At 39.9% G+C, this 25,926-nt stretch overlaps 1 protein-coding gene across 6 annotated transcripts in view; it reads right to left on the bottom strand.

The window, feature by feature from the left end:
* The window catches only part of GRIA4 (glutamate ionotropic receptor AMPA type subunit 4), a 529,928-nt gene that overhangs the window by 52,539 nt on the left and 451,463 nt on the right, over positions 1-25,926 (bottom strand). For all 6 annotated transcript variants that reach the window (XR_012226501.1, XM_073558369.1, XM_073558370.1 and 3 more), the window contains exons 10-12: positions 16,589-16,795; positions 12,164-12,534; positions 10,759-10,957 (exon numbers count right to left, since the gene is read on the bottom strand). Coding sequence is in view for 5 of the 6 variants with exons in the window: in XM_073558369.1 (XP_073414470.1) it covers positions 10,759-10,957; positions 12,164-12,534; positions 16,589-16,795 (777 nt within the window). In the remaining variant the exon portion in view is untranslated. The remainder of the gene's footprint in view (positions 1-10,758; positions 10,958-12,163; positions 12,535-16,588; positions 16,796-25,926) is intronic.

Below are 25,926 nucleotides of genomic sequence, written 5' to 3'. Positions count from 1 at the left end.
ATAAGGGTTAAAAATTGACCAGCGATTTCTCATTTTTGCAACACCATTTTATTTTTAGGGACCACTTCACATTTGAAGCCACTTTGAGGGGTCTATATGATAGAAAATACCCAAAAGTGACACCATTCTAAAAACTGCACCCCTTAAGGTGCTTAAAACCACATTCAAGACGTTTATTAACCCTTTAGGTGCGTCACAGGAATTTTTTGAATATTAAAAAAAAATGAACATTTAACTTTTTTTCACAAAAAAAATACTTCAGGTTCAATTTTCTTTATTTTACCAAGGGTAACAGGAGAAATTGGACTGCAAGACTTATTGTGCAATTTGTCCTGAGTACGCTGATACCTGATATGTGGGGGGGAACCACTGTTTCGGCGCATGGCAGAGCTCAGAATGGAAGGAGCGCCGTTTGACTTTTTCAATGCAAAATTGGCTGGAATTCAGATCGGACGCCATGTCACGTTTGGCGAGCCCCTGATGTACCTAAACAGTGGAAACCCCCCCAAGTGACCCCATTTTGGAAACTAGACCCCCCAAGGAACTTATCTAGATATGTGGTGAGAACTTTGAACCCACAAGGGCTTCACAGAAGTTTATAACGTACAGCGGTACAATTAAAAAATCATATTTTTTCCACAAAAATGATCTTTTCACCCCCAATTTTTAATTTTCCAAGGGTAACAGGACCCTAAAAGTTATTGTGCAATTTGTCCTGAGTACGCTGATACCCCATATGTGGGTGTAAATGACTATTTGGGCGCATAGCAGAGCTCGGAAGGGAAGCAGCGCCATTTGACGTTTTTGGCTAGAATTGAGATCGGACACCATGTCGCGATTGGAAAACCCCTGATGTACCAAAACAGTGGAAACCCCCCACAAATGACACCATTTTGGAATCTAGACCCCCCAAGGAACTTATCTAGATGTGTGGTGAGAACTTTGAACCCCCAAGGGCTTCACAGAAGTTTATAATGTACAGCAGTACAATTAAAAAATCATATTTTTTCCACAAAAATGATCTTTTCACCCTCAATTCTTATTTTTCCAAAAGTAACAGGACCCTAAAAGATATTGTGCAATTTATCCTGAGTACGCTGATACCCCACATGTGGGGGTAAACCACTATTTGGGCGTATGGCAGAGCTCGGAAGGGAAGCAGCGCCATTTGACGTTTTTGGCTGGAATTGAGATCGGACACCATGTCGCGTTAGGAAAGCCCCTGATGTACCAAAACAGTAGAAACCCCCCACAAATGACACCATTTTGGAAACTAGACCCCCCAAGGAACTTATCTAGATGTGTGGTGAGCACTTTGAACCCCCCAGTGCTTCACTGAAGTTTATAACGTCCGGGCGTGAAAATAAAAAAATCGTATTTTTTCCACAAACATGATCTTTTAGTCCCCATTTTTTTATTTTCCCAAGGGTAACAGGAGAAATTGGACTGCAAAAGTTGTTGTCCAATTTGTCCTGAGTACGCTGATACCTCATATGTGGGAGAAAACTACTGTATGGGCACACGTCGGGGCTCGGAAGGGAAGTAGTGACGTTTTGGAATGCAGACTTTGATGGAATGGTCTGCGGGTGTCATGTTGCGTTTGGAGAGCCCCTGATGTACCTAAATAGTGGAAACCCCCACAAGTGACCCCATTTTGGAAACTAGACCCCCTAATGAACTTATCTAGATGTGTGGTGAGCACTTTGAACCCCCCAGTGCTTCACAGAAGTTTATAACGAACGGGCGTGAAAATAAAAATATCGTATTTTTTCAACAAACATCATCTTTTAGTCCCCATTTTTTTATTTTCCCAAGGGTAACAGGAGAAATTGGACCCCAAAAGTTGTTGTCCAATTTGTCCTGAGTACGCTGATACCTCATATGTGGGAGAAAACTACTGTATGGGCACACGTCGGGGCTCGGAAGGGAAGTAGTGACGTTTTGGAATGCAGACTTTGATGGAATGGTCTGCGGGTGTCATGTTGCGTTTGGAGAGCCCCTGATGTACCTAAACAGTGGAAACCCCCCACAAGTGACCCCATTTTGGAAACTAGACCCCCTAATGAACTTATCTAGATGTGTGGTGAGCACTTTGAACCCCCCAGTGCTTCATAGAAGTTTATAACGACCGGGCGTGAAAATAAAAATATCGTATTTTTTCAACAAACATCATCTTTTAGTCCCCATTTTTTTTATTTTCCCAAGGGTAACAGGAGAAATTGGACCCCAAAAGTTGTTGTCCAATTTGTCCTGAGTACGCTGATACCTTATATGTGGGAGAAAACTACTGTATGGGCACACGTCGGGGCTCGGAAGGGAAGTAGTGACGTTTTGGAATGCAGACTTTGATGGATTGGTATGCGGGTGTCATATGCGTTTGGAGAGCCCCTAATGTACCTAAACTATTGAAACTCCCCACAAGTGACCCCATTTTGGAAACTAGACCCCCCACCGAGCTTATCTAGATGTGTGGAGAGCACTTTGAACCCCCAAGTGCTTCACAGAAGTTTATAACGCCTGGGCGTGAAAATAAAAAAAACATTTTTTTCCGCAAAATTATATTTTTGCCCCCAATTTTTTATTTTCCTAAGGGTAACAGGAGAAATTGGACCCCAAAAGTTGTTTTGTAATTTGTCCTGAGTAGGCTGATACCCTACATGTGGGGGTAAAACACTGTTTGGGCACATGGCAGAGCTTGGAAGGGAAGGAGCACCATTTGACTTTTTCAACGCAGAATTGGCTGGAATTGAGATCAGACGCCATGTTGCCTTTGGAGAGCACCTGATGTGCCCAAACAGTGGAAACCCCCAATTATAACTCCAACCCGAACCTCAACACACCCCTAACCCTAATCTGAGCCCTAGCCCTAACCCTAGCCCTAACCCTAGCCCTAACCCTAGCCCTAACCCTAACCCTAGCCCTAACCCTAGCCCTAACCCTAGCCCTAACCCTAACCCTAGCCCTAACCCTACCCCTACCCTAACCCTAACCCTAGCGGGAAAATGGAAATAAATACATTTTCTTTTAGTTTTATTATTTTTCCCTAACTAAGGGGGTGATAACGGGGGGTTTGATTTACGATTTATGGCGGTTTTTATGTTTGGCGGCTGTTGTAAAAATAGTTTTTGCATCACCACATATTGTGAGCTATAATTTTTCCGTATTTTGACCCACCGAGTCATGTGAGGTCTTATTTTTTGCAGGACGAGTTGACGTTTTTATTGGTACCATTTTCAGGCACGTGACATTTTTTGATCGCTTTTTATTCCGATTTTTGGGACGCAGAATGAACAAAAACCAGCATTTCATGAATTTCTTTTGGGGGGGTGCGTTTACACCGTTCCGCGTGCGGTAAAATTGATAAAGCGGTTTTATTCTTCGGGTCAGTATGGTTACAGCGATACCTCATTTAAGTCGTTTTTTTATGTTTTGTCGGTTTTTTGCAATGAAAACTATTTTATATAAAAAATAATTATTTTTGTATCGCTTTATTCTGCGAGCTATAACTTTTTTATTTTTTTGCGGATGATGCTGTATGGTGGATCGTTTTTTGCGGGACAAGATGACGTTTTCAGCGGTACCATGCATATTTATATGCGTCTTTTTGATCGCGCGTTATTGCACTTTTTGTTCGGTGGTATGATAATAAATCATTATTTTTTGCTTCGTTTTTTATTTTTATTTTTTAAGGGGTTAGCTAAAGGGGTTAACTAATGGGACAGTTTTATAGGGCAGGTCATTACGGACGCGGCGATACCAAATATGTGTACTTTTATTGTTTTTGTTTTTTTTTATTTTGAAAAAATGGATTTATTGGGGAATATTTTTTTTTTTTTTACGGATTTATTTAGCGATTTTTTTTAATTATTTTTAACACTTTTTTTTTTTTTTTTTTTTTACTTTATTACCTTGTCCCAGGTGGGACATCACTGTCCTGTGACAGATCGCTGATCTGTCACATCACAGATCACTGTGACAGATCAGCGATCTGTCACAGGCACTGCTGCAGACTTCCTCATGCCTGCGCTTTGCAGGCAGTGAGGAAGTCAGCTCCCTGCAGGCCCCCGTCGCCATCTTGGATCCGGGGGCCTGTAGGGAAAGAGCCCCCCGCAGCAGCGCTGCACATTGCGCTGCCGTGGGGGGCTCAGGGAAGCACGGAGGGAGCCCCCTCCCTGCCGATGCTTCCCTTTAACCCCCGGTACACCGCGATCGGGTTTTTATCGCGGTGTGCAAGGGGTTAACGTGTCGGGGGCGGTCCGTGACCGCCCCTGACACATTGTGCCGGGTGTCAGCTATGATAATTAGCTGACACTCGGCCGCGATCAGCGGCGCTCACCACGTGGGCGCCGCTGATCGCGATGACGTAATATTCCGTCCATGGTAATTAGGTCCATGGTCACATGGACGGAATATTACGTCAATTGTAGGTAAGGGGTTAAGGATTTGTAAAAAAAAAATCTACTTAGAACAAACTTTCTAAACCTTTTCAATTGCTTTTAAATAGCTACACAAACTACAGCAGAAGTGAATCTGTGGACATAGTTTATTAATAGAAGGCAAAATCCCACCGGGTGGCCGGTAAGTAGCAATTCTGTCAATAGCATGGCGTATTATATTATTTTCTTTTAATTATTTTTGTTGCTTTGTTCAGATCACCAAGGAATGATAGGTAATCATTTACACACAGAGACACCCCTTGTGGCCAGATCAATACGGGTGATGCATATGACAAACATGATACACGTTTGCCTGAAGCAAAATAAACAAGAAGCGCCTTCATTAATTTGTTAACTATGGATATGGGAACGCGGCAGTTTTTGAAGCACACCCACTCTGTGTTCAGCTGCCAGTGACTTGCTATCTCCACTGTGCAGTAAGCGCTAATGTGCAAGTCATGGATGCAATACCTGAGAATTGGCTGGTGTTCATAACCTTTCATGCACTGTATGAATTGCAATCCTAAAAGTTACTTTAGACAAATGTTAACCCATTGTGGACGAAAAGAACAATTTTTTTTTGTTCCTCATTCAGATGACAATATTTTTTTTTCCTTTTTGCTCAGTTACAGTATTTCCAGCCTTGCAGCTTGATGGATAATTTTTGGCACCATTGAGGGGTACATGGAAAATTATCCCACGGTGACCACACAGGTACTTTCCTAATTTACATTTATTTTAAAAATTTACCTAATAATAATCTTTATTTTTATATAGCGCTAACATATTCCGCAGCGCTTTACAGTTATCACACATTATCACCACTGTCCCCGATGGGGCTCACAATCTAAATTCCCTATCAGTATGTCTTTGGAATGTGGGAGGAAACTGGAGTACCCGGAGGAAACCCACGCAAACACGGGGAGAACATACAAACTCCTTGTAACATAGTAACATAGTAACATAGTAACATAGTTATTAAGGTTGAAGGGAGACTTTAAGTCCATCTAGTTCAACCCATATCCTATCCTAACTTGCCCTAACATGTTGATCCAGAGGAAGGCAAAAAAACCCCATGTGGCAACAGTAAGCTTCACATTGGGGAAAAAAATTCCTTCCCGACTCCACATACGGCAATCAGACTAGCTCCCTGGATCAATGCAATATTAAGGAGACTAGTGTATATACCCTGTAATATTATACTTTTCAAGAAAGGCATCCAGTCCCTTCTTAAATTTTAGTAGTGAATCACTCATTACAACATCATATGGCAGAGAGTTACATAGTCTCACTGCTCTTACAGTAAAGAATCCGCGTCTGTGAGTATGCTTAAACCTTCTTTCCTCCAGACGTAGAGGATGCCCCCTTGTCCCCGTCACAGGTCTAAGAGTAAAAAGATCATTAGAAAGGTCTTTGTATTGTCCCCACATATATTTATACATTGTAATAAGATCACCCCTAAGCCTTCGATTCTCCAAACTAAATAACCCCAAGTGTAATAACCTGTCTTGGTATTGCAGACCCCCTAGTTCCCTAATAACCTTGGTCGCTCTTCTCTGCACCCGCTCCAGTTCAGCTATGTCTTTCTTATACACCGGAGACCAGAACTGTACACAGTATTCTAAGTGTGGTCGCACTAGTGACTTATATAGAGGTAAAATTATGTTCTCCTCATGAGCATCTATGCCTCTTTTAATGCATCCCATTATTTTATTTGCCTTTGCAGCAGCTGCTTGACTCTGGCCACTAAATGTGAGTTTGTCGTCCACCCATACACCCAGGTCTTTTTCAGTGACTGTTTTGCCCAGTGTTTTACAATTAAGCACATAATTATACAACTTGTTCGTTCTACCCAAGTGCATGACCTTACATTTATCCCCATTAAAGCTCATTTGCCATTTATCAGCCCAAGCTTCTAGTTTACATAAATCCTCCTGTAATATAAAATTGTCCTCCTCTGTATTAATTACCCTGCAGAGTTTAGTGTCATCTGCAAATATTGAAATTCTACTCTCTATGCCCCCTACAAGGTCATTAATAAATATGTTAAAAAGAAGCGGGCCCAAAACTGACCCCTGTGGTACCCCACTGCTAACCGTGACCCAGTCCGAGTGTGCTCCATTAATAACCACCCTTTGTTTCCTATCCCTGAGCCAGCTCTTAACCCACCTACACATATTTTCCCCTATCCCCATTGTTCTCATTTTATGTATCAACCTTTTGTGTGGCACCTTATCAAAAGCTTTTGAAAAGTCCATGTACACCACGTCCACTGCATTCCCTTGGCCCAGTCCGGAACTTACCTCTTCATAAAAACTTATCAGATTAGTCTGACAGGAACGGTCTCTTGTAAACCCATGTTGATATTGGGTCATAAGGTTATTCTTCTCCAGATACTCCAGTATAGTATCTCTTAGAAAACCCTCCAGGATTTTACCCACAGTTGAGGTTAAACTTACTGGCCTATAATTTCCAAGTTCAGTTTTTGTCCCCTTTTTGAATATTGGCACCACATTTGCTATACGCCAGTCCTGTGGTACAGACCCTGTTATTATGGAATCTTTAAAGATTAAAAATAGTGGTCTATCTATGACTGTGCTTAATTCCTGCAGTACTCGGGGGTGTATCCCATCCGGGCCCGGGGATTTGTCAATTTTAGTGATTTGTAGACGCCGCCGTACTTCCTGCTGGGTTAAGCAGGTGACATTTAATGGAGAATTTTTATCCCTGATCATGTTATCCGTCATGGGATTTTCTTGTGTAAATACTGTTGAAAAAAAGTTATTTAGCATATTGGCTTTTTCCTCATCCTCATCCACCATTTCACCCAGACTATTTTTAAGGGGACCAACACTATCATTTTTTAGCTTCTTACTATTTATGTAGTTAAAGAATATTTTGGGATTATTTTTACTTTCTCTGGCAATGAGTCTCTCTGTCTCAATCTTTGCTGTCTTGATTTGCTTTTTACAGAATTTATTTAATCTTCTGTATTTATTTAATGCCTCATCACTACCTACTTGCTTTAATTCTCTAAATGCTTTATTTTTATCTCTTATTGCGCCCCTTACAGCTCTATTTAGCCATAGTGGTTTCCTCCTATTTCTCGCATGTTTATTCCCATACGGTATATATTGTGCACAGGTCCTATTCAGGATGCTAATAAATGTCTCCCATTTTCTTTGTGTATTTTTATGTCTCAGGATATCGTCCCAGTTAATTGCACCAAGATCATCTCTCATCCGTTGGAAATTTGTCTTCCTGAAGTTTAGTGTCCTTGTAACCCCTCTACTACACATCTTATTAAAGGATACATGAAAACTTATTAATTTGTGATCACTATTACCCAAGTGACCCTCAACCCTTACATTTGATATGCAGTCTGGCCTGTTGGTTAATATTAGGTCTAGCAGTGCCCCCCCTCTTGTTGGGTCCTGAACCAGTTGTGAAAGGTAATTGTCTCTCATCGTTGTCAGAAACCTATTACCCTTGCTGGAACTGCAGGTTTCGGTTCCCCAATGTATTTCAGGGTAGTTGAAGTCCCCCATAATAATGACTTCTCCTTGAGTCGCTGCTTCATCTATTTGCTTTATGAGGATATTCTCTGTAGCTTCCATTATTTTTGGAGATTTATAACAAACCCCTATCAGTAATTTATTATTTTTCCCCCCTCCCCTTATCTCTACCCACAGGGACTCTACATTTTCATTAGATTCATATATATTATCACGAAGGATGGGTTTTAAGGATGATTTTACATATAAACACACGCCTCCCCCTCGCTTATTTGTTCGGTCATTTCTGAACAGACTATAGCCCTGTAAATTAACAGCCCAGTCATGGCTCTCATCCAGCCATGGCTCAGATATCCCCACCATGTCATAATTATGTTCCAACAACATTAACTCCAATTCCCCCATTTTGTCGGCGAGACTTCTGGCATTAGTATACATGCACTTTATGTATCTCTCTGTACCTCTATTCTTTCTTAAATTATTAACTGTTCTAACCCCACCCCCCATGCCACCTCCACCCCCAATGTCATTATTTGTGCCCAGGTCTCTATCTGCACTGTCTTCCCCTCCTATAAAAGGAATACCCTCCCCCCCGTCCCTAGTTTAAACACTCCTCCAGCCTTCTAGCCATTTTCTCCCCCAGCACAGCGGCACCCTCCCCATTGAGGTGCAGCCCGTCCCTAGCGTAGAACCTGTAGCCAACTGAGAAGTCGGCCCAGTTCTGCAGGAACCCAAACCCCTCCTTCCTACACCAATTCCTGAGCCACTTATTAACCTCCCTAATCTCCCGTTGCCTCTCTGGTGTGGCACGTGGTACAGGAAGTATTTCCGAAAATACCACCTTGGAGGTCCTTGCTTTAAGCTTACAGCCTAATTCCCTGAAATCATCTTTAAGGACCTTCCACCTACCTCTAACTTTGTCATTTGTGCCAATGTGCACCATGACCGCTGGATCCTCTCCAGCCCCTCCCAGTAATCTGTCAACCCGATCAGCAATGTGTCGGACTCGAGCACCAGGTAGGCAGCACACCGTTCGACGATCCCTGTCTTTGTGACAGATTGCCCTATCTGTTCCCCTAATAATTGAGTCTCCCACTACCAGAACCTGTCTGGCCTGCCCTGCTCTCCTATTTCCCCCCTTACTGGAGCAGACACTCCTCTGGCTTTCAGAGGACATGCCTTGCTGCAGCAGTGCTACTCCTGCACTAACACTCCCCTCATCTGCCAACTTAGCAAACTTATTGGGGTGTGCCAGATCAGGACTAGCCTCCCTGGTGCTCTTCCCTCTACCCCGCCTTCTAACTGTCACCCAGCTAGCTGCTTCATTGTCCTGCAGCTCCAACCTAGCATCCCCCCCCCCTCATCTATCCCATTGAGCATCTGCTCAGTGAGCAGAAGACTCCTTTCCATATTGTCTATGGATCTCAGTGTTACCAGCTGCACATTTAGATCCAGTATCTGGGCTTCCAAATGCACAACGTGCTCACATCTCGCACAGCAGTATGCACCCTCAACCGGCTGTTCAAGGATTTCATACATGCGGCAAGACGTGCACTGAATGGCATTGGCAATAGTGGAGCACATCCTAATGGGGATTGCACCAGACAATAAGATAAGCAAAAATAAATTAAAACAAAAAAAAAAAAAAGTATTAATATAACAGCAATTCAGTAAGACCTCCCTTGGAAACTCCCTGAATCTAAAGTCACTGAATTTCAAGTCACACACTTACCACAGTTCGCACTTACGCTCAGGTTACACTCAGCTCGTTCACACTCGCTCAGGAAGAAGATTTAAAAGAGTTTTTTTTTTTTTTTTTCCCCTGTTACCAGCACACCACCTTGCTGCTCAATGCACTTCCAAAAAAAGATCTTGTCCTTGGTGGGATTTGAACCCAGGACCCCAGCGCTGCAAGGCTGCAGTACTATCCACTGAGCCACCATGCTGCCCATGGTGCCCATTACCTGATATTATTCACTGACATCACATTTAAGGGCTGGTCTGAACTATCATCCGATTGCGTCATGCTCTGTACAACTGTAGCTCAAAAAACATGATGTCATCGATGATGTACTATTCAAAGCAAAGCATGATGGGTGATTCAAATGGAACATCATCGGAAGTGCATGTTAGGCTCACCTGGTAAGGTCTATCTACTAATCCTCAGGTCCGGGTGGCCACATGATTATGGGCATTTGTGTAGCTTCTTAGATGGCATGTGGAAAAGTGAAGACTTGGACAGTCTGGAATCTTAGGAGCAGTACGACAGATGAAGTGGAACCCAGCAGGGATGGAAGCAAGTAGAAGTATAAAATGCACAGAAGGTGGAGCACACGAAATAAAGAACTCTGGAGTCTCAAACTCAAGACAAAAGTGTGCATCTTTGTGGGCATTAAATGGGCCTATGGAAATGAGGTGATTATGCTACACCGAGCAGCTTGCAAAACCCCAAGTGGAGCACCTCAGAGAGCAGCGAAACCAGGGCAAGGAAGCGGAGCCTGGGTTTCTTGGGACTGTGGGATGTATCTGAGAGCAGGATGTTATGTGACCAGGATTAAGAGTGACAGTAGGTTCCATGTCACTACTAGGACGTTGCTTATTTAGTCATGATGTGATATTAGGGATAACATTTTTAGTATCAGTTAACCCCCTTAATTTTCACTATATTTGTAAAATCAATTCTCTTGTTCATAAAGGCAGACGTTTTTTTCATGTGACATTTGGATGGGGGGAGTAAGATTGCAAGCTGCCAATGGTGAAACCGCCTAAAAAGCTACATCAGCCAAGGACGATGTAGTCTTACTTACTTTGAAAAACTCTTTTGTTGACCCTGCATCAAGCGTTCCATAGGCAATCTCGGTTTGTTTGGCAAGATCTTCAGCACTCTCTATCGGTGACACCATTCTCTCAACCGTTAAAAAGGCAGCCAAGTTAGCCGTGTAAGATGAAATAATAATGAGGGTAAAGAACCACCACACTCCTCCAACAATACGACCTGAGAGAGATCTAAACATGAATGTGGTAGAGAATTTCAGATTTTATATTTTTGTAGCTATTTGAACATTTACATTTAACATGATAACAATGGCGATCTGTTTCTTAAATACATGCTCATTCCAACAATGGAGAAATCTTTGCTGCATTTAGAAAAAGAAGTAGGTATTTTTTGTGATTTCCTATAAAAGGCACAATATCTGGTGTAGACATCAAAATCAATGATTCCCCAATCACTGTATGTGTTTCTGCTTATTGGTTGATATTTGATACCATTTTTTCTCATAAAATAGTTCATTACTTATTTAAATAAGAGTTAGATGGATATTGAGCAAAATGTTGAATATTTCTCAATTAATAATAATATATACCAAAAACATGATTACAGTATAGTATGATATACTACTTAATTTCAACCTCATGCAGAAAATGGCCATTACAGTACCTAATACTCTTCAGTTACTTATCTTCCTTCTCTCTCCTGCATATTTTTTTTCTCCTTCTTTCTTCTTTTTGGTCTTTTTTTCCTTCTGTTCCTCTATTCCACCTCCCTATTCATTCTTTACTGCATATTTCCTTTCTTCCTCCATTTATTATTCCCACCTTTTTTCCCTCCTATCCTCTCTTCTATCATTTTTTCCACATCCTTCTTTCTTTTGCCTAGCTCCATTCATCACTCTAGTCCTTTCTTTTCCTCTCTTGTCTTTCCTACTTCTATACATTCTTTCGTCCCTCAAGTCGCTAGTTCATCACTCCTGCTTGGTCCTTGATTTTATCCTTACTTTCCTTCCACCTCTCCCTTCTTTCCTCACTGTGTTTCTTTGTTCCTTCCTTTTTTCTATCCCACCAATAGCTCTTTTTTTTTACTTCTGTCCTCTCTTCTCTCATATCTCTAGTTCCTACATTATCTCCCTTCCTCCTTAGTTTCCTTTTTTCTCTTCTTTCTTTTCTACTTCCTTCCCTGTTCTCTCTTTCCATCCTATCTCCTGAAAAAGGTGCAACCTATAAAGAAAAGTGCTCTTCTGCATAGACAACTGCTCACTACACTGGAGGTTCTCCTAAATATACTCTTAATTAATATAATACTATATGTAACTAAAGAATAATTTGAAATTTTAATCTCATAATAAAATTTCACCATATCTAAAATGCTACAAATATTATTTTTGGGCCCTAAAAATTAGTCTATCAATCAATTATAGAATTTTACCAACTAACCTTGGAGATATATCACATCCTTGTTGCATGAAAGCTCCAAGGGAGAACCAAAGGCTGTTGAAAATACCAAACTCATTTGGAGGTTGATCGCTGGGTCCATCTTTACCATCTTCAGGTTCTTCCGTATGCCATTCATAAGGACTGAATCGACTTACAAGGAAAAGGACTACACTTACTCCAATATAAGCAAAAACTATGCACATCCAGATTTCATAAGCCAATGGGTCCAAAAATGAAAAGACTCCGGGTTTTGATTTTTGTGGTTTTTTAATCATAATAGAAATTCCTAAGCTCATGAAAGGCTTCGAAAAATCAATGACCTCTTCCCGCACCAAGGTGATCGTCAAAGGCGCCACGGCAATCTCTGCTTTCTGTAAGACAAGAAAGTGGACAAACAGAATTCACAAGTTTCATTTAAAAGGATATTTATTTTTCCATTATACTATAGTAATATGTAAGTTATACAGTAGATAAAATTAGATCAATGCAGATTTACTTCTTAAATTTAGGTCTTTAAAGTTAAATAGGCTATCAAATGGCATATGGGCATATCAAATTCATAGTTTCTCTTTACCAAGTTACTTCGCTGGCTATTTCAGCAGTCAGACCCATTAAAATAAGCTCATTGTCTTTGGATCTGACATGTCTCATGAAGAGGATTTTTCTGGGAAAACATCCTCTTTAAATTTGGCTCTGACATACAAAACATCCACACAAAAAAAAAAAAAATAGATACCTAATTTCACATAATTTTCTATGTACTTAAACCAGTTCAGGACTGGGCCCATTTTCCCCCTTTTCTGACCAGTCACATTTTTGGGTATTATGCACTTTTAAGGGGTCTAATTTTTTTTCTCATTCAGATATTCAAATAACTTTGGTCTCTTTTTAACTCAATATATGAGGCTTAACGTTTGTCATTTTTATATTCCTTTCTTCTTTTTTTTTGCTGATATTGGGGGAAAATGTAAAGAAAAATAGAAAATACAGCTAATTTTTTTTTATTTTTTACGATCATAAAAGATTGTCAAAATATTTTAAATTGATTTTCCTTTTTCCATAGAAAACAGTTTTACAAATTGGATATATTTTTTTCCAACAGGGGCAAGGCTATTAACAGTTATATGGGCAGGTGTTGCTTCTTTTTTTAAGTTTAAATTTATTTTTTCTTCATTTTTTAATTATGCACCTTTTTTATTCATTTCACACACTCTGTCCCTTATCAACCAAATGTGGTCTTAAAAGTCTTTTGGGGCATCACTTGAACATAATACACTATTTTGATTGCTGATTTCCAGTGTTACTGGGGCTGGTATATTAGCCCCAGTTACAGGAGAAATTCAGCCTTCAGGTTCCCTAGCAGTAGTGTTGGACTGGGGTGTCTAAGGCCTAATCAGTGGAAGTGACTCCAGGGGCCCACTTTAAATTTCAATGCTCATGGTAAGGACACCTTTGTGTTGTAGTATTTGTTAGGAGGATCAGTTGTAAGTTTTATTAAATTCACTATAAGAACAGTTGTACAATTTTTTCCACTAAAATATGGACTCACGGAAACAACAAAGATCTGATTATATTCAATTGGTTCTGTCCATCGCCATTTTTGTTTTTTATGTGACAGATTCATTTCTTTTAATTTTTCTGTTACTATAATATGAAAAAAAACCTTGTATGCTAATGTGATCCTAGCTATCAATACCTGTTAACCTTTAGGCCTTCAAGATTCAGTATTTTTTTTTAGTTTCCCAGAGTCCTATCTTTTTTATTTTTAAGTTTATATAAAGGCTAGATTTTGTCAATGCCGTCAACAGAGGGAGAATATCATTTAAAGGGTTTACCCTGCATAAAAGTCATTAATCCGTAGGTGGTAATTATTTTTTACTATTATATTTTTGCTATAAAAAACATTATAGATATATTAATGTCTTCTGCATATAAAAATGGCAGTTATTTTTTTAAAGGTGCATGTGTTTTGGCATTTTTTGTGGTGCTTTAGGCTAAAAAATATGTTTTTTAATATTTGACTTTAGTACTAAAAATATTACATGTACAGTGGGGAAAAAGTATTTAGTCAGCCACCAATTGTGCAAGTTCTCCCACTTAAAAAGATGAGAGCGGCCAGTAATTAACATCATAGGTAGACCACAACTATGAGAGTCAAAATGAGAAAACAAATCCAGAAAATCACCTTGTCTGATTTGGCAACATTTATTTGCAAATTATGGTGGAAAATAAGTATTTGGTCACCTAAAACATGCAAGATTTCTGGTTCTCACAGACCTGTAACTTCTTCTTTTAGAGGCTCCTCTGTCCTCCACTCATTACTTGTTGTAATGGCACCTGTTTGAACTTGTTATCAGTATAAAAGACATCTGTCCACAACCTAAAACATCGAAGGACACCAGAAACAAAATGGTAGCCCTGCACCAGGCTGTAAAGACTGAATCTGCAATAGGCAAGTAGCTTGGTGTGATGAAATCAACTGTGGGAGCAAATAAGTAAATGGAAGACCACTGATAATCTCCCTCCATCTGGGGATCACAAGAACGGTGAGCAAAAATCCCAGAACCACACGAAGGGACCTAGTGAATAACCTGCATAGAGCTGGGACCACCATAACAAAGACTACCATCAGTTACACACTACGCCGCCAGGGACTCAGATTCTGCAGTGCCAGATGTGTCCCCCAGCTTAAGCCAGTACATGTCTGGGCCCATCTGAAGTTTGCTAGAGAGCATTTGGATTATCCAGAAGAGTATTGGGAGAATGTCATATGGTCTGATGAAACCAAAGTAGAAATGTTTATTAGAAACAAAACTCATCGTGTTTGGAGGCAACAATGCTGAGTTGAATCCAAAGAACACCATACCTACTGTGAGGCATGGGGGTGGCAACATTATGCTTTGGGGCTGTTTCTCTGCAAAGAGACCAGGATTACTGATCCGTGTACATGAATGAATGGGGCCATGTATTGTGAGATTTTGAGTGCAAACCTCCTTCCATCAGCAAGGGCATTGAAGATGAAATGTGGATGGGTCTTTCAGCATAATAATAATGATCCCAAGCACACCACCATGGCAGTGAAGGAGTGGCTTCGTAAAAAGCATACGAAGGTCCTCGAGTGGCCTAGAGAGTCTACAGATCTCAACCCCATAAAAAATCTTTGGAGGGATGTGAAAGTCTGTGTTGCCTGGCAACAGGCCCCAAACATCACTGCTCTAGAGGAGATCTGCATGGAGGAATGGGCCAACATACCACCAACAGTGTGTGCCAACCTTGTGAAGACTTACAGGAAATATCTGACCTTTGTCATTGCCAACAAAGAATATATAACAAAATATTGAGATGAACTTTTGTTAATGACCAAATACTTATTTTCCACCATAATTTACAAAATAAATCTTGCCAAATCAAACAAGGTGATTTTCTGGATTTGTTTTCTCATTTTGACTCTCATAGTTGTGGTCTACCTATGATGTCAAGTACAGGCCTCTCTCATCTTTTTAAGTGGGAGAACTTGCAAAATTGGTGGCTGACTAAATACTTTTTTCCCCACTATATACACATTCACTTATTCACATAAATGCAGACATAATAAGTGTACTTATTTATATAGTGTATATATGTGATTTGTGTATACAATTATACACAAGAAATCAGATCGCAGGATCTCTGGCAGCAAGCGCTGTGAAGAAGATGGGGACCCCCGTCACCATCATAGGACAACAGTGGGGGAAGTTATTGTGATAGCATCAACTAGAAGGTAGAAAGGGTAGAGAGGGCAGGGAGAGTTCAGCTGTGTGGGGCAGGTGGGGGGTGGTTGTGCTGAGCCTCTCTCCCAGGATTGTACCCAGAGACTCCTGGGGAGGGAGAGAGATCTACCAGGCACACGGTTAGATTGAGATGAGAGAGTCTGTCAGAGTCAGGGGCCCACCGAAGAATCCACCGATTCTCCGGTTGGCCAATCCGAGCCTGCATAGAAGAGTTGATTTCCCCAGTCACTGGGGCTGGTTTGTTAGCCTCAGTTACAGGAAATAAATCAACTTTCAGGTTGCATAGCTGAGCTGACTGGGTCTCTCAGGACCCAGGTACTCCTACTTTATCCCTACACTCCGTAATCATATGACTGCTTTGTCTGAAGGAGGAAATGCTGTCAGTGCTTCCTAATCTGTATACTTGTTTATGCATTGATATATTAGACTGTCAATAGAAATAAAAATGAGGACTACCCAGAAGATTATAATCTTTGGGCCATAACATTCTTAAACTACTTAATCGTCATATTCGAGCTTGTAGAGGGTACCCCATATGGTAGACCCATCCTTCATCACCTCTGCTTGAAGGACCCACCCTGTCTAACCTCCAGCTCCCTAATAAACATCTCCTTTAAAGTAAAATCAATATAAAAAAGATACACAATTAGCTTACCCCGTACACAAGTTCTCCCACCATTCCATTCCATATTTTTGTATCTGAATCCCTCGCTCCATATTTTCCATCAGGAACAATTGCAATTTTATACTTGATACCAATATGTTTTGCAATTTCATAGGCCAGATCTACACAATATCCTTCAAACTTATCATTTCCTTCCAACAGTTCATGGTTTTTCTTGTACATTACATAAGGCGATTCCTATAATGAAAAGAATAAAACTTAAAGGAGAAACATACGTAACTCGCTCTTTGAAGGACCTTCAGGGCACAAGGTGCCTACACGTTGGTGGAGTCACTGACATCTCAGACACTTGAAAAGTAATTTGACAATGTAATCTACGCGGTACAAAATTACAGAAATTGTGAAACATTTTCAACAATTTGACATAGATAATGGGTATTATGACCTTTAACTCACCTTTATCCATAACCCTTATGTCCAAATGTATTTTCACTTTTCAAAAAAAATTCATAAGAGGTTGGTTCTTTCTCCTTCTATTGTCTTTATGATCATGGCTTGGGCTTCCCTAATCCTCCAAAAGCGGGAAAAGTGTGGCGTTTGGGTTATGGTCATTTTTCCCCCTCCCAGGAAGGATGGGAATGGAATGGGGAGGAATGAGAACAGGGATGTTTTGCCCCAACATGGTGGGTTGTGATAGCATAAGTTAGCAAAGCAGTGGTTTCCACCTTTACTGAGGGGCTTCTTTACATACTTTTGCAAGCCACCGGTATACACAATAATAGTTTAGAGAACTTTCTATGGGAAATGGATTAAATAAAGGTTGAAATACCCTTTAAAATGCAAATTGAAAGTGCATTTTAAACAATTAAAAAAAATGAACATAGGTTATATCACAAACAGAAATGTAAAGATAACATTATATACAAAAGTAGCAAAATAATGTAAAAATATAGTAATTATACAACAGAGATATTTAAGAATACGAGAACAGTAAGCACACACTGTATAATTTAACAGCAAAACATAAAAAAGGCTAAAAAAAAAAGCAAAATTCACATTTCTTATGAAATGACTTTTTCCACCTCTTACTTATAATTCCACCTTCTTTATGCTTCTTTTTTTTTGCGCTAGTCCTTTTGTGAGAGTTCTGATTTAACTATTGTGTCTTTTGTTACAGTTTCTGAAGTGGATGAAAACAGTGAGTGTTATACAAAGGGTTTTCTAGTCAATAAAAAGTAGAGCACATTTTTATAAAAACAAGAAAATCCACATGAAAACTACTTTTACAACAGAATCTCAACAGTTTGACATCTACTTTGAGACCAAACTTTTTGGGTTTTCAGGTTGGATAATTGGGCTGAGGTCAAATACTTGTCACATTGAGTCACTTTAAAAAGTGAACTTTTTAGCACCAATTTATTTTCAGGTGCAACATTTTGTTCTGATGACTTTTTTTTTCAACAGAAATTGTGAAAAGTAACGCTAATAATATTCTGCCACTTTGTAGTCGCCACTAGGATCAATGCAGAAGTTTACTATACAAGGTTTTAATATTTTCTGTTTCCGAAAATCTCTATCTCCCAAGCTACAATTTAAAGGGAATCTGTTAGCAGGTTCTTGCTCCCTCAGCTTAGAGCAGCATTATGCAGGCAAAGAAACCCTGACTCCAACAATGTGTCACTTAGTTTACTGGGTGCAGCCGTTCTGACACAATCACAGTTATTAGATTTAGCAAAGCAGCAGAGCTTAGAAATCTAACCCCACCCACACCAGGCTCTGTATGTACATTGTCTATTGACAGTGAGGTGCTTATCACAGTAGTGGGCGGAGTCCCACTAGAGCCTGTGCACTAGTTAGGGTCCCGTTTCACATAGCGATGCACCAGAGTTCCCGACAACGATGCAACCTGGTAAGGATCGCTGGTGTGTTGTCACACAGCAGCCATTCTGAACAATTCCAGCCTGCGTCCCTGAGTTCTGCATCGCCAACGAGGTCGCTCGTCGGCGTCAAACACAGCGATGCATGCTGGCCAGCAGGATGCTGATGATGATAAAATGGCCCAGGACATTCGAGCACGATCAGCGATATCCAGCGGGAGGGGGGGTGCGGTCGCCGCTATGTGTCACATGTAGCGAGATCGCTGTTGCATCACAAAATCGGTGACGCATGAGCGATCTCGCTAGCGATCTTGCTATGTGAGATGGGGCCTTTAGCCACAGCAGTGATATTCACCAGGTGATAAAACCTTCAGTGTAAGTAAATAACAGTACACTGCTTGACACGTGACACGTTGTTGAGTTCTGTGTCTCATCCACTACCTCATGCTGTCCTCAGGTTACATTACATAAATCTGCTGACAGATTCCCTTAAAAAAATAAAACAAACAAAAAAATCTTACTTTTACTTATCCTCACTGAGTCAAGCACTGTCTCCGCTGCTGCTGCTGCCGGTGTTTATTATTGTATGCAGCGCTGAGGTCACATAGACAGCTCTGCAGCAGACAGCTCTGAGAGGCGCATACCATCAGCTCAGGCAGAACCACTGAGCTCAGTTATTGGCTGCAGCGCTGTCTATGTGACATCACTTCTGCAGAAAATAACATACATTGGTAGACGCAACGGAGACTCAGCGCTGGACCTAAAAAGGGTGGATAAAGTGAGGTTTTTTGTTTTTTTAAACAAACTGTTCCTGGGGACAGGGATTTTCCAAAACAAAACTAAATTAAGTTCATTGCATAAATCGTAAACAGTAAACTCTGAGGTTCCGTGAATTTATTAACTTCCGGCTTTTGATTAGCCAGCACTGCCACGACATCATCTCTAAGTCACATGGCACAGCTGACTATCCGACAAAATGTCGCGCCATGGATGCCGGAATGTATGAGATTCGCAGGCCTCCTGTGTAGCAACCAGGTACCACTGACCTGGACTAGAGTCCCGCAAATCAATCCGTTAATCTCTAATACTATTCTTTTGAAATTAGCAACAATATCTAAAGTCAGGAATAACAGTGGATTAATCTGGATTACTTTTTACATGGGTTCAGTTGAATGGCGTTCCATTAGACTACCCGAATATGTTGAAACTCACTTTCCATGTGGATCTTAGTATGTACTAGTAATCCCCATGAAATAACACTTTGGTAACATCTTTTCTTTGAACTCTGAAATATGAATGTTTCTGCAAATGTTTGAATAAGCTGATAAAATGGTGTTACTAGACACGAGCAATTTACCGTAATTTGCGCTGCTCTAGTCTGGCATCTATCCTGGTAATCTCTCAAGACTTTCCTGACCCTACAACATCTTGACTTTGAATGAGGCCTAGTCACAAGGCTCGGCTTGATATCATGATGTCACGGGGACAAGTAAACGTTGAAGTGCCAAGCATGCCAGGTCAAAGATGCCAGGCCAAGAATGCCAGACTAAGGTTGCCAGGCCAAGGATGCCAGGTACAAGTGAAGACTGGATTCAACAAAGTATCAGACTGGACGCCGGACTAGGACAAACACAAACTTAGTTGCTCATCTTTAGGAGCTGCCATTGCTTTTGTCAAAAAGGGGTGTGTTCCTACATAGTGACACTAGAAGCACTGATTGGATAGCGTGAAACTATGACGTGACACCCCCCCAAGTGGTAACACCCAGTTGTCAATTTAACAATATTTTTCTAGGAAGAAAAACATAAGAACAGCACAATGTGGTGTTATGACAAAGATGTCGATATGAAATATTAAGCTGTTTTTAGAGTTCTTTTTTTTTGTGCCTCTTCTACTGTCCCCTATGAAATGACCACATTTTATTTTACAGAATAACTTTTATATAATGTAGCTTATTTTAAGATTTACTATATAAAGTTTTTGCACACTATTACTTCTCTAGTCATACTTCAGGCCTCCTACCTAAATCAAAGGAAATAGCTGATGGAGAACATAAATTGTGGTCATGTAGGTCGCCGCAAAGTCAAAATAAGTCACACTGAGAAAAGTTAGGAATATATAGCATTAGCCTCAGTACAAATAGAGAATTTATGCTGTCTATATAGGGAAGGATACAACAAATCAAGCAGCTTCCATTAAAATGGCATTATCTGCAAACGGCATCTATTGGGAAGCATATTGGCCGCTATACTAGAACGCTATTTTGGAATTAATGACTTTTCAGATAAGGCACAGTACAGGGAAATGGATCTGCTACCTACTGTGTTCTGACCTGACAGTTATACCAGAATATAATTCACTGAAAATATCCACGGATCAGAGGTTTTGATGATACAATATTGCGAAAGGGCAGACTATTCAGGTCAATTCCTCCAAATATCAGCACTATAAATGCTACGCCAAATGATATACACATGAGAACTCTCTCACTGAGTGGATTGAGAGAGAACTTTTTTACATTATCCTGGAGAATATATGGTTGGGTTTAATCAATGATGAATTATTTGCAAAATACTGCCGGTATCTATGTTCCTCACCTCAAATTTGACTTCAATATTTCCTTAAATGGTTATGGCATACCTGTATCGGCAGTGCATACCGTACCTTACAGGTCCGATGGATGCATGTCCCAACACTGGGACTATCGTATATCTTGAGAACAGGGTTCTGTCATGCACCACTGGGAGCTGAGAGGTGATGGACACTCCTGCTCGGCTCTCTCCAGCACATTGTGTAGGAGTTCTGAAGACTGCTGATCAAGCATGCTCCCAGTAGTAGGACGATACCAGCGTCAATCAGACATTTAAAGCATATCCTGCGTCATAAATGTCCCAAGTGAGACAACTCTTTTAATAAATTCAGTAAATCTCAAAAACTCTTCCCTGTGTCTGCAGGCAGTGGTCAAGCATGGTTAAGAATCCTCGCAAGATTGGAGATGCATTTCAGTAAATGGAGTTTGGTCAGGATTAATGGCGCCCTCAGTGCTGAAAATATAGGCAGATACTTATCTTTCATGCGATACCATCAGGGAGGCACTATATATATATATATATATATATATATATATATATATATACATATATATATATAGGGTGGTCCAAAAGTAGGTGGACAGAAAATAATAACATTTATTTTGATTTACGGTATACATAAAATTTTATTTACTAACACAAGCATAACATTGACAATTACAATTTATTCTCAACAATAATACAGAAGCCCTTAAATTTTATCAGCGCAGGAGCTCAAACTGTTTTCCATAACAATTTGCACAGCGTTGAAGTCTGCCTCTTACGCATTGACAAACATTTTTGCACAAATCTCTTTGGGTATTAATTTCTGGAAATGCATCTCTTATGTAATTTTTCAAATCACTGACACTTTTTGGTTTTCAACTATAAACTTTGTCCTTGAGCACTCCCCAAAAGAAAAAATCCATTGGGGTCAAGTCTGGTGAACATGTCGGCCAATCAAGTGTGCCTCTTCGGCCAATCCATTTATTAGGAAATGTTTCATCAAGATACTCGCGGACTACTCGTGAATAATGTGGAGGGGCTCCATCTTGTTGGAAATAAAGGTCATTTGAATTAGGCTGTTGCTGTAACTGGGGAACAACTTGATTCATTAGAATTTTGAGATACTTATCTCCTATAACTGTTCCATAAAAAAAATGGTCCAAAAACACCAAAACTTGAAATACCACCCCAAACATTGACCCCAGGCTCATTTAGTTGTTGCTCTAATGTTAAATGCATGTTCTCATTATACCAGTAAATACAATTATGTCTGTTTATGTGGCCAGATAAAGTGAAATAAGCTTCATCACTCCACATAATGTTATCTAAAATTACTGGAGTTTCTTCCAGGAAAGATGTATATCTTTGTACCATGTTGGCCAGTAGATATAATATTTTGGATTTTCTTCAGTTTCGTTAAGCATAATCTCACTAAATCGCAGCAGCCTGTCTGGATCATCCTACAATAAACCATGAATTAGATGTGGACGATAAGCTTTCCACCCAATTTTTGGACTCTGAACAAATGTTTCAGGCACAAGTTGTTTATTATTTTCTGTACAGGCTGTTTTGGGTTGACCTGTTTTTGGAGCATTAAGGATTGAGCCAGTGGCATCAAATTTGTCACAAATGCGGTAAACGGTTTGTCTCTTTGGGGCTTGGGTACCAAATGTTTCAACCCAATTTTCTCGTACTGTTTCAGCATTTTGAGATTTCCAATACTCTTTTAAAATCCATTTTCTTTGATCTGTATTTAAATTATTTGCCATTATGGGTCATCTGAATTACCTGAAAAGAAAACAGATTTGGGGGAGATTTATCTGTGAAAACTGGATCTGTGAAACTGACTCAGTTGCCCTTAGTAACCAATCAGATTCCACCTTTCATTTTCCAAAGAGTCTGTGAAGAATGAAAAGTGGAATCTGATCGGTTGCTAAGGGCAACTGAGTCAGTTTCACTTTACACCATGTTTGATAAATCTCCCCCTTCATAACCCTATTACACATACTGTCCACCTACTTTTGGACCACCCTGTGTATATATATATATATATATATATATATATATATATATTAGTACTGTGCAAAAGTCATAGGCAGATTACCTGTAGATGTAGGCTTGTGCAAATCCTTGTGTCTTCATGTAATCCCAATAAGGTATATACAGTACAAACATATATAGATGTAGTAGACAAGCATTTTTTGAAGAAGGTAACTGGAGTCAGCTACGGCTTTTCATTGTCTCACTATTTTGAGAGCTTTGTGAGACTTCCTGCTTCCAAGCAGGGAGAAAAAACTATGGGATTAGCAAAATTAGGATTATTTAGTCTAGAAAAAAGACGACTGAGGGACGATCTAATAACCATGTATAAGTGTATAAGGGGACAATACAAATATCTCTCCAAGGATCTGTTTATACCAAGGAAGGCGACTGTCACAAGGGGGCATTCTCTGCATCTGGAGGAGAAAAGGTTTTTCCACCAAGATAGAAGAGGATTCTTTACTGTTAGGGCAATGAGAATCTGGAATTCCCTGCCTGAGGAGGTGGTGATGGCAAACTCAGTCGAAGGGTTCAAGAGAGGCCTGGATGTCTTCCTAGCGCGTAACAATATTGTATCTTACAGTTATTAGGTTCTTTAGAAGGACGTAGATCTGGGGATTTATTCTGACAGAATTTTATAGGCTGAACTGGATGGACTAATGTCTTTTTTCGGCCTTACTAACTATGTTAGTATATTACTGTTAGAAGTGCTACATTTAACTGAAAGGGAAATTACTGTGGTTGATTTGTTTCATGCTGAATGTAGTTTTTGTAAAAAGTGATTTAAGATGAATTTGAGAGTATTATAGAGAAGTTGAAGTAAAAGACTAAACGTAACTGTAATAGCGGTAAACAGAGTTAGTCTTCTCTTAATTATGGCTGCTCTTCCTGTGTGTGTAAGTAGGGAGAAACTTAAATTGCCTTCTACAAGCAACTGCTTCTGTCTCTAGCAGATTAGCCCTCCAGAAGCAGTTAGAAACAGTTATGTCCTCTTCTTGCAATTTACTTCCTATTGCAGATTAATCCTTCAGAAACAGCTATGTCCTCTTCATTTGGATGAACTACACAACACACAGAAACTTCTTAATAAATGGCTAATAAATTACAACATTCTGTATGTATTAAAGTACAGGTTCCTGGAGGAAAGTGTAAAAAAACTTTGCCTGATTTACGTTTTGTTAATTTCCTGTCTATTGGGACATATTAGTGAACTAATGGACCATCTTCATCATTTGCTCTTGCCGAATATCATTCTACTGTATTTACTAAAACATGAGAATTTGTTCACCTTGAATCCTGACCAGATCTGAGCAAAACAATTACCCTTCAGATTCCTGATTGAATCAGCTCCCTCGCAGAGAAAAGAGTCTGACCAGATATTGCCCTCACTCAAATAAAAGAGCAAAATCCCTGCATCCCTCTAATACTTTATAAAATAATCTACTTTATTATTGATAGTTATTTAAGAAAAGTATTACAATTTCATCTAACGTCAGTTTTTTCCCATAAATCATTGGTCTTTAGATCATTTTACAATTACGCTTTAAATAAAGAGTTATTCTCAAGTTCTTAAATTGCTTTAATAAGTTAGGCAGCATGACAGTAAGCAAGTTGGCAAATGACTTGCTTTTTCTATGTGATGGCAGCTTTTATCTTTTATAGAGTACAGCTGGTTTCCATGGAGCTTCGCCTCCAGACCCTGGGCAAGAGTGTGCAGCAAATGCATTCCTGTAGAGGAGTTAACTCTCCCTCTTTTGAACAGATAGTTATAAATCACCAGCCCTCAGCTTTCAGAGAAGGTCTTCTAATCTATGTTCTCTACTCTCACTGTCCAGACCTGTATGCTACCTCAAATGCTCTATCATCTCTATGTGTACATACAGTGATAATTGCATACAATCAGAACTAACCACTGATGCTGAATGTGTTACAGCAGAACTTGTGCTGAGCTTTATCGTTTTAATAATACTAAAGTTCTACTATTCACTAGGGCTGTCACTCAATGACAAGAGCCTGCCCTATTAGAAACCAGGAAAAGAAAGAGACGGGAAAGCTGTTGGCTGCTCAAGAGACAACTTGAGAATACCCCTATGAACTTTTTTTCCCCAAGATTGAAAGCAATCCCCTAAGAAGCAACACCTGCTATGGAAAGGAAATCCCAAAAAGAGCTATCCACACATGTGCCTGCCTCTACATATTATATTTCAAGGGTGTTACAAAAAGATACTCCTCCACTCATTTTACATCAATCTGTATTGTGTCACTGGTCTTCCAACTACAGATTTTTTAAGTGGGTGAATGTACTATTAGAAGAGCATATATTTGGCATATATTTAAATTTCCAAACTATGCAATATAATATTTTAACAAGCTTGAAAGTATGATAACGATATTAAGAAGTACAGGGTGGGCCATTTATATGGATACACCTAAATAAAATGGGAATGATTGGTGATATCAGCTTCCTGTTTGTGGCACATTCGTATATGGGAGGAGGGAAACTTTTCAAAATGGGTGGTGACCATGGCGGCCATTTTGAAGTCGGCTATTTTGGATCCAACTTTATTTTTTCAAATGGGAAAAGGGTCATGTGACACATCAAACTTATTGAGCATTTCTTCTGCGGTGTTGCTATCAGTGTGTCAAGAGTGGGAGAAGAGGGTTGCATTGACAATCCAACACAATGGGCAACACTTTGAACACATTTTATAAGTGGTCATAAACTTGTAAATAATTCATGAAAGAATAAAGTTACGTAAAACCAAGCACACCATTGATTTTCTTGTGAAATTCTCAATAAGTTTGATGTGTCACATGACCCTTTTCCCATTGAAAAAAATAAAGTTGGATCCAAAATGGCTGCCATGGTCACCAC

The sequence above is a fragment of the Dendrobates tinctorius genome, unplaced genomic scaffold (assembly GCF_039654945.1).
Source record: "Dendrobates tinctorius isolate UK_male_01 unplaced genomic scaffold, ASM3965494v1 ptg000256l, whole genome shotgun sequence".
NCBI classification, from domain to species: Eukaryota; Metazoa; Chordata; class Amphibia; order Anura; family Dendrobatidae; genus Dendrobates; species Dendrobates tinctorius.
The sequence above is the reverse complement of the archived record's forward strand: the minus strand, read 5'-3'. Positions and strand labels throughout refer to the sequence as shown.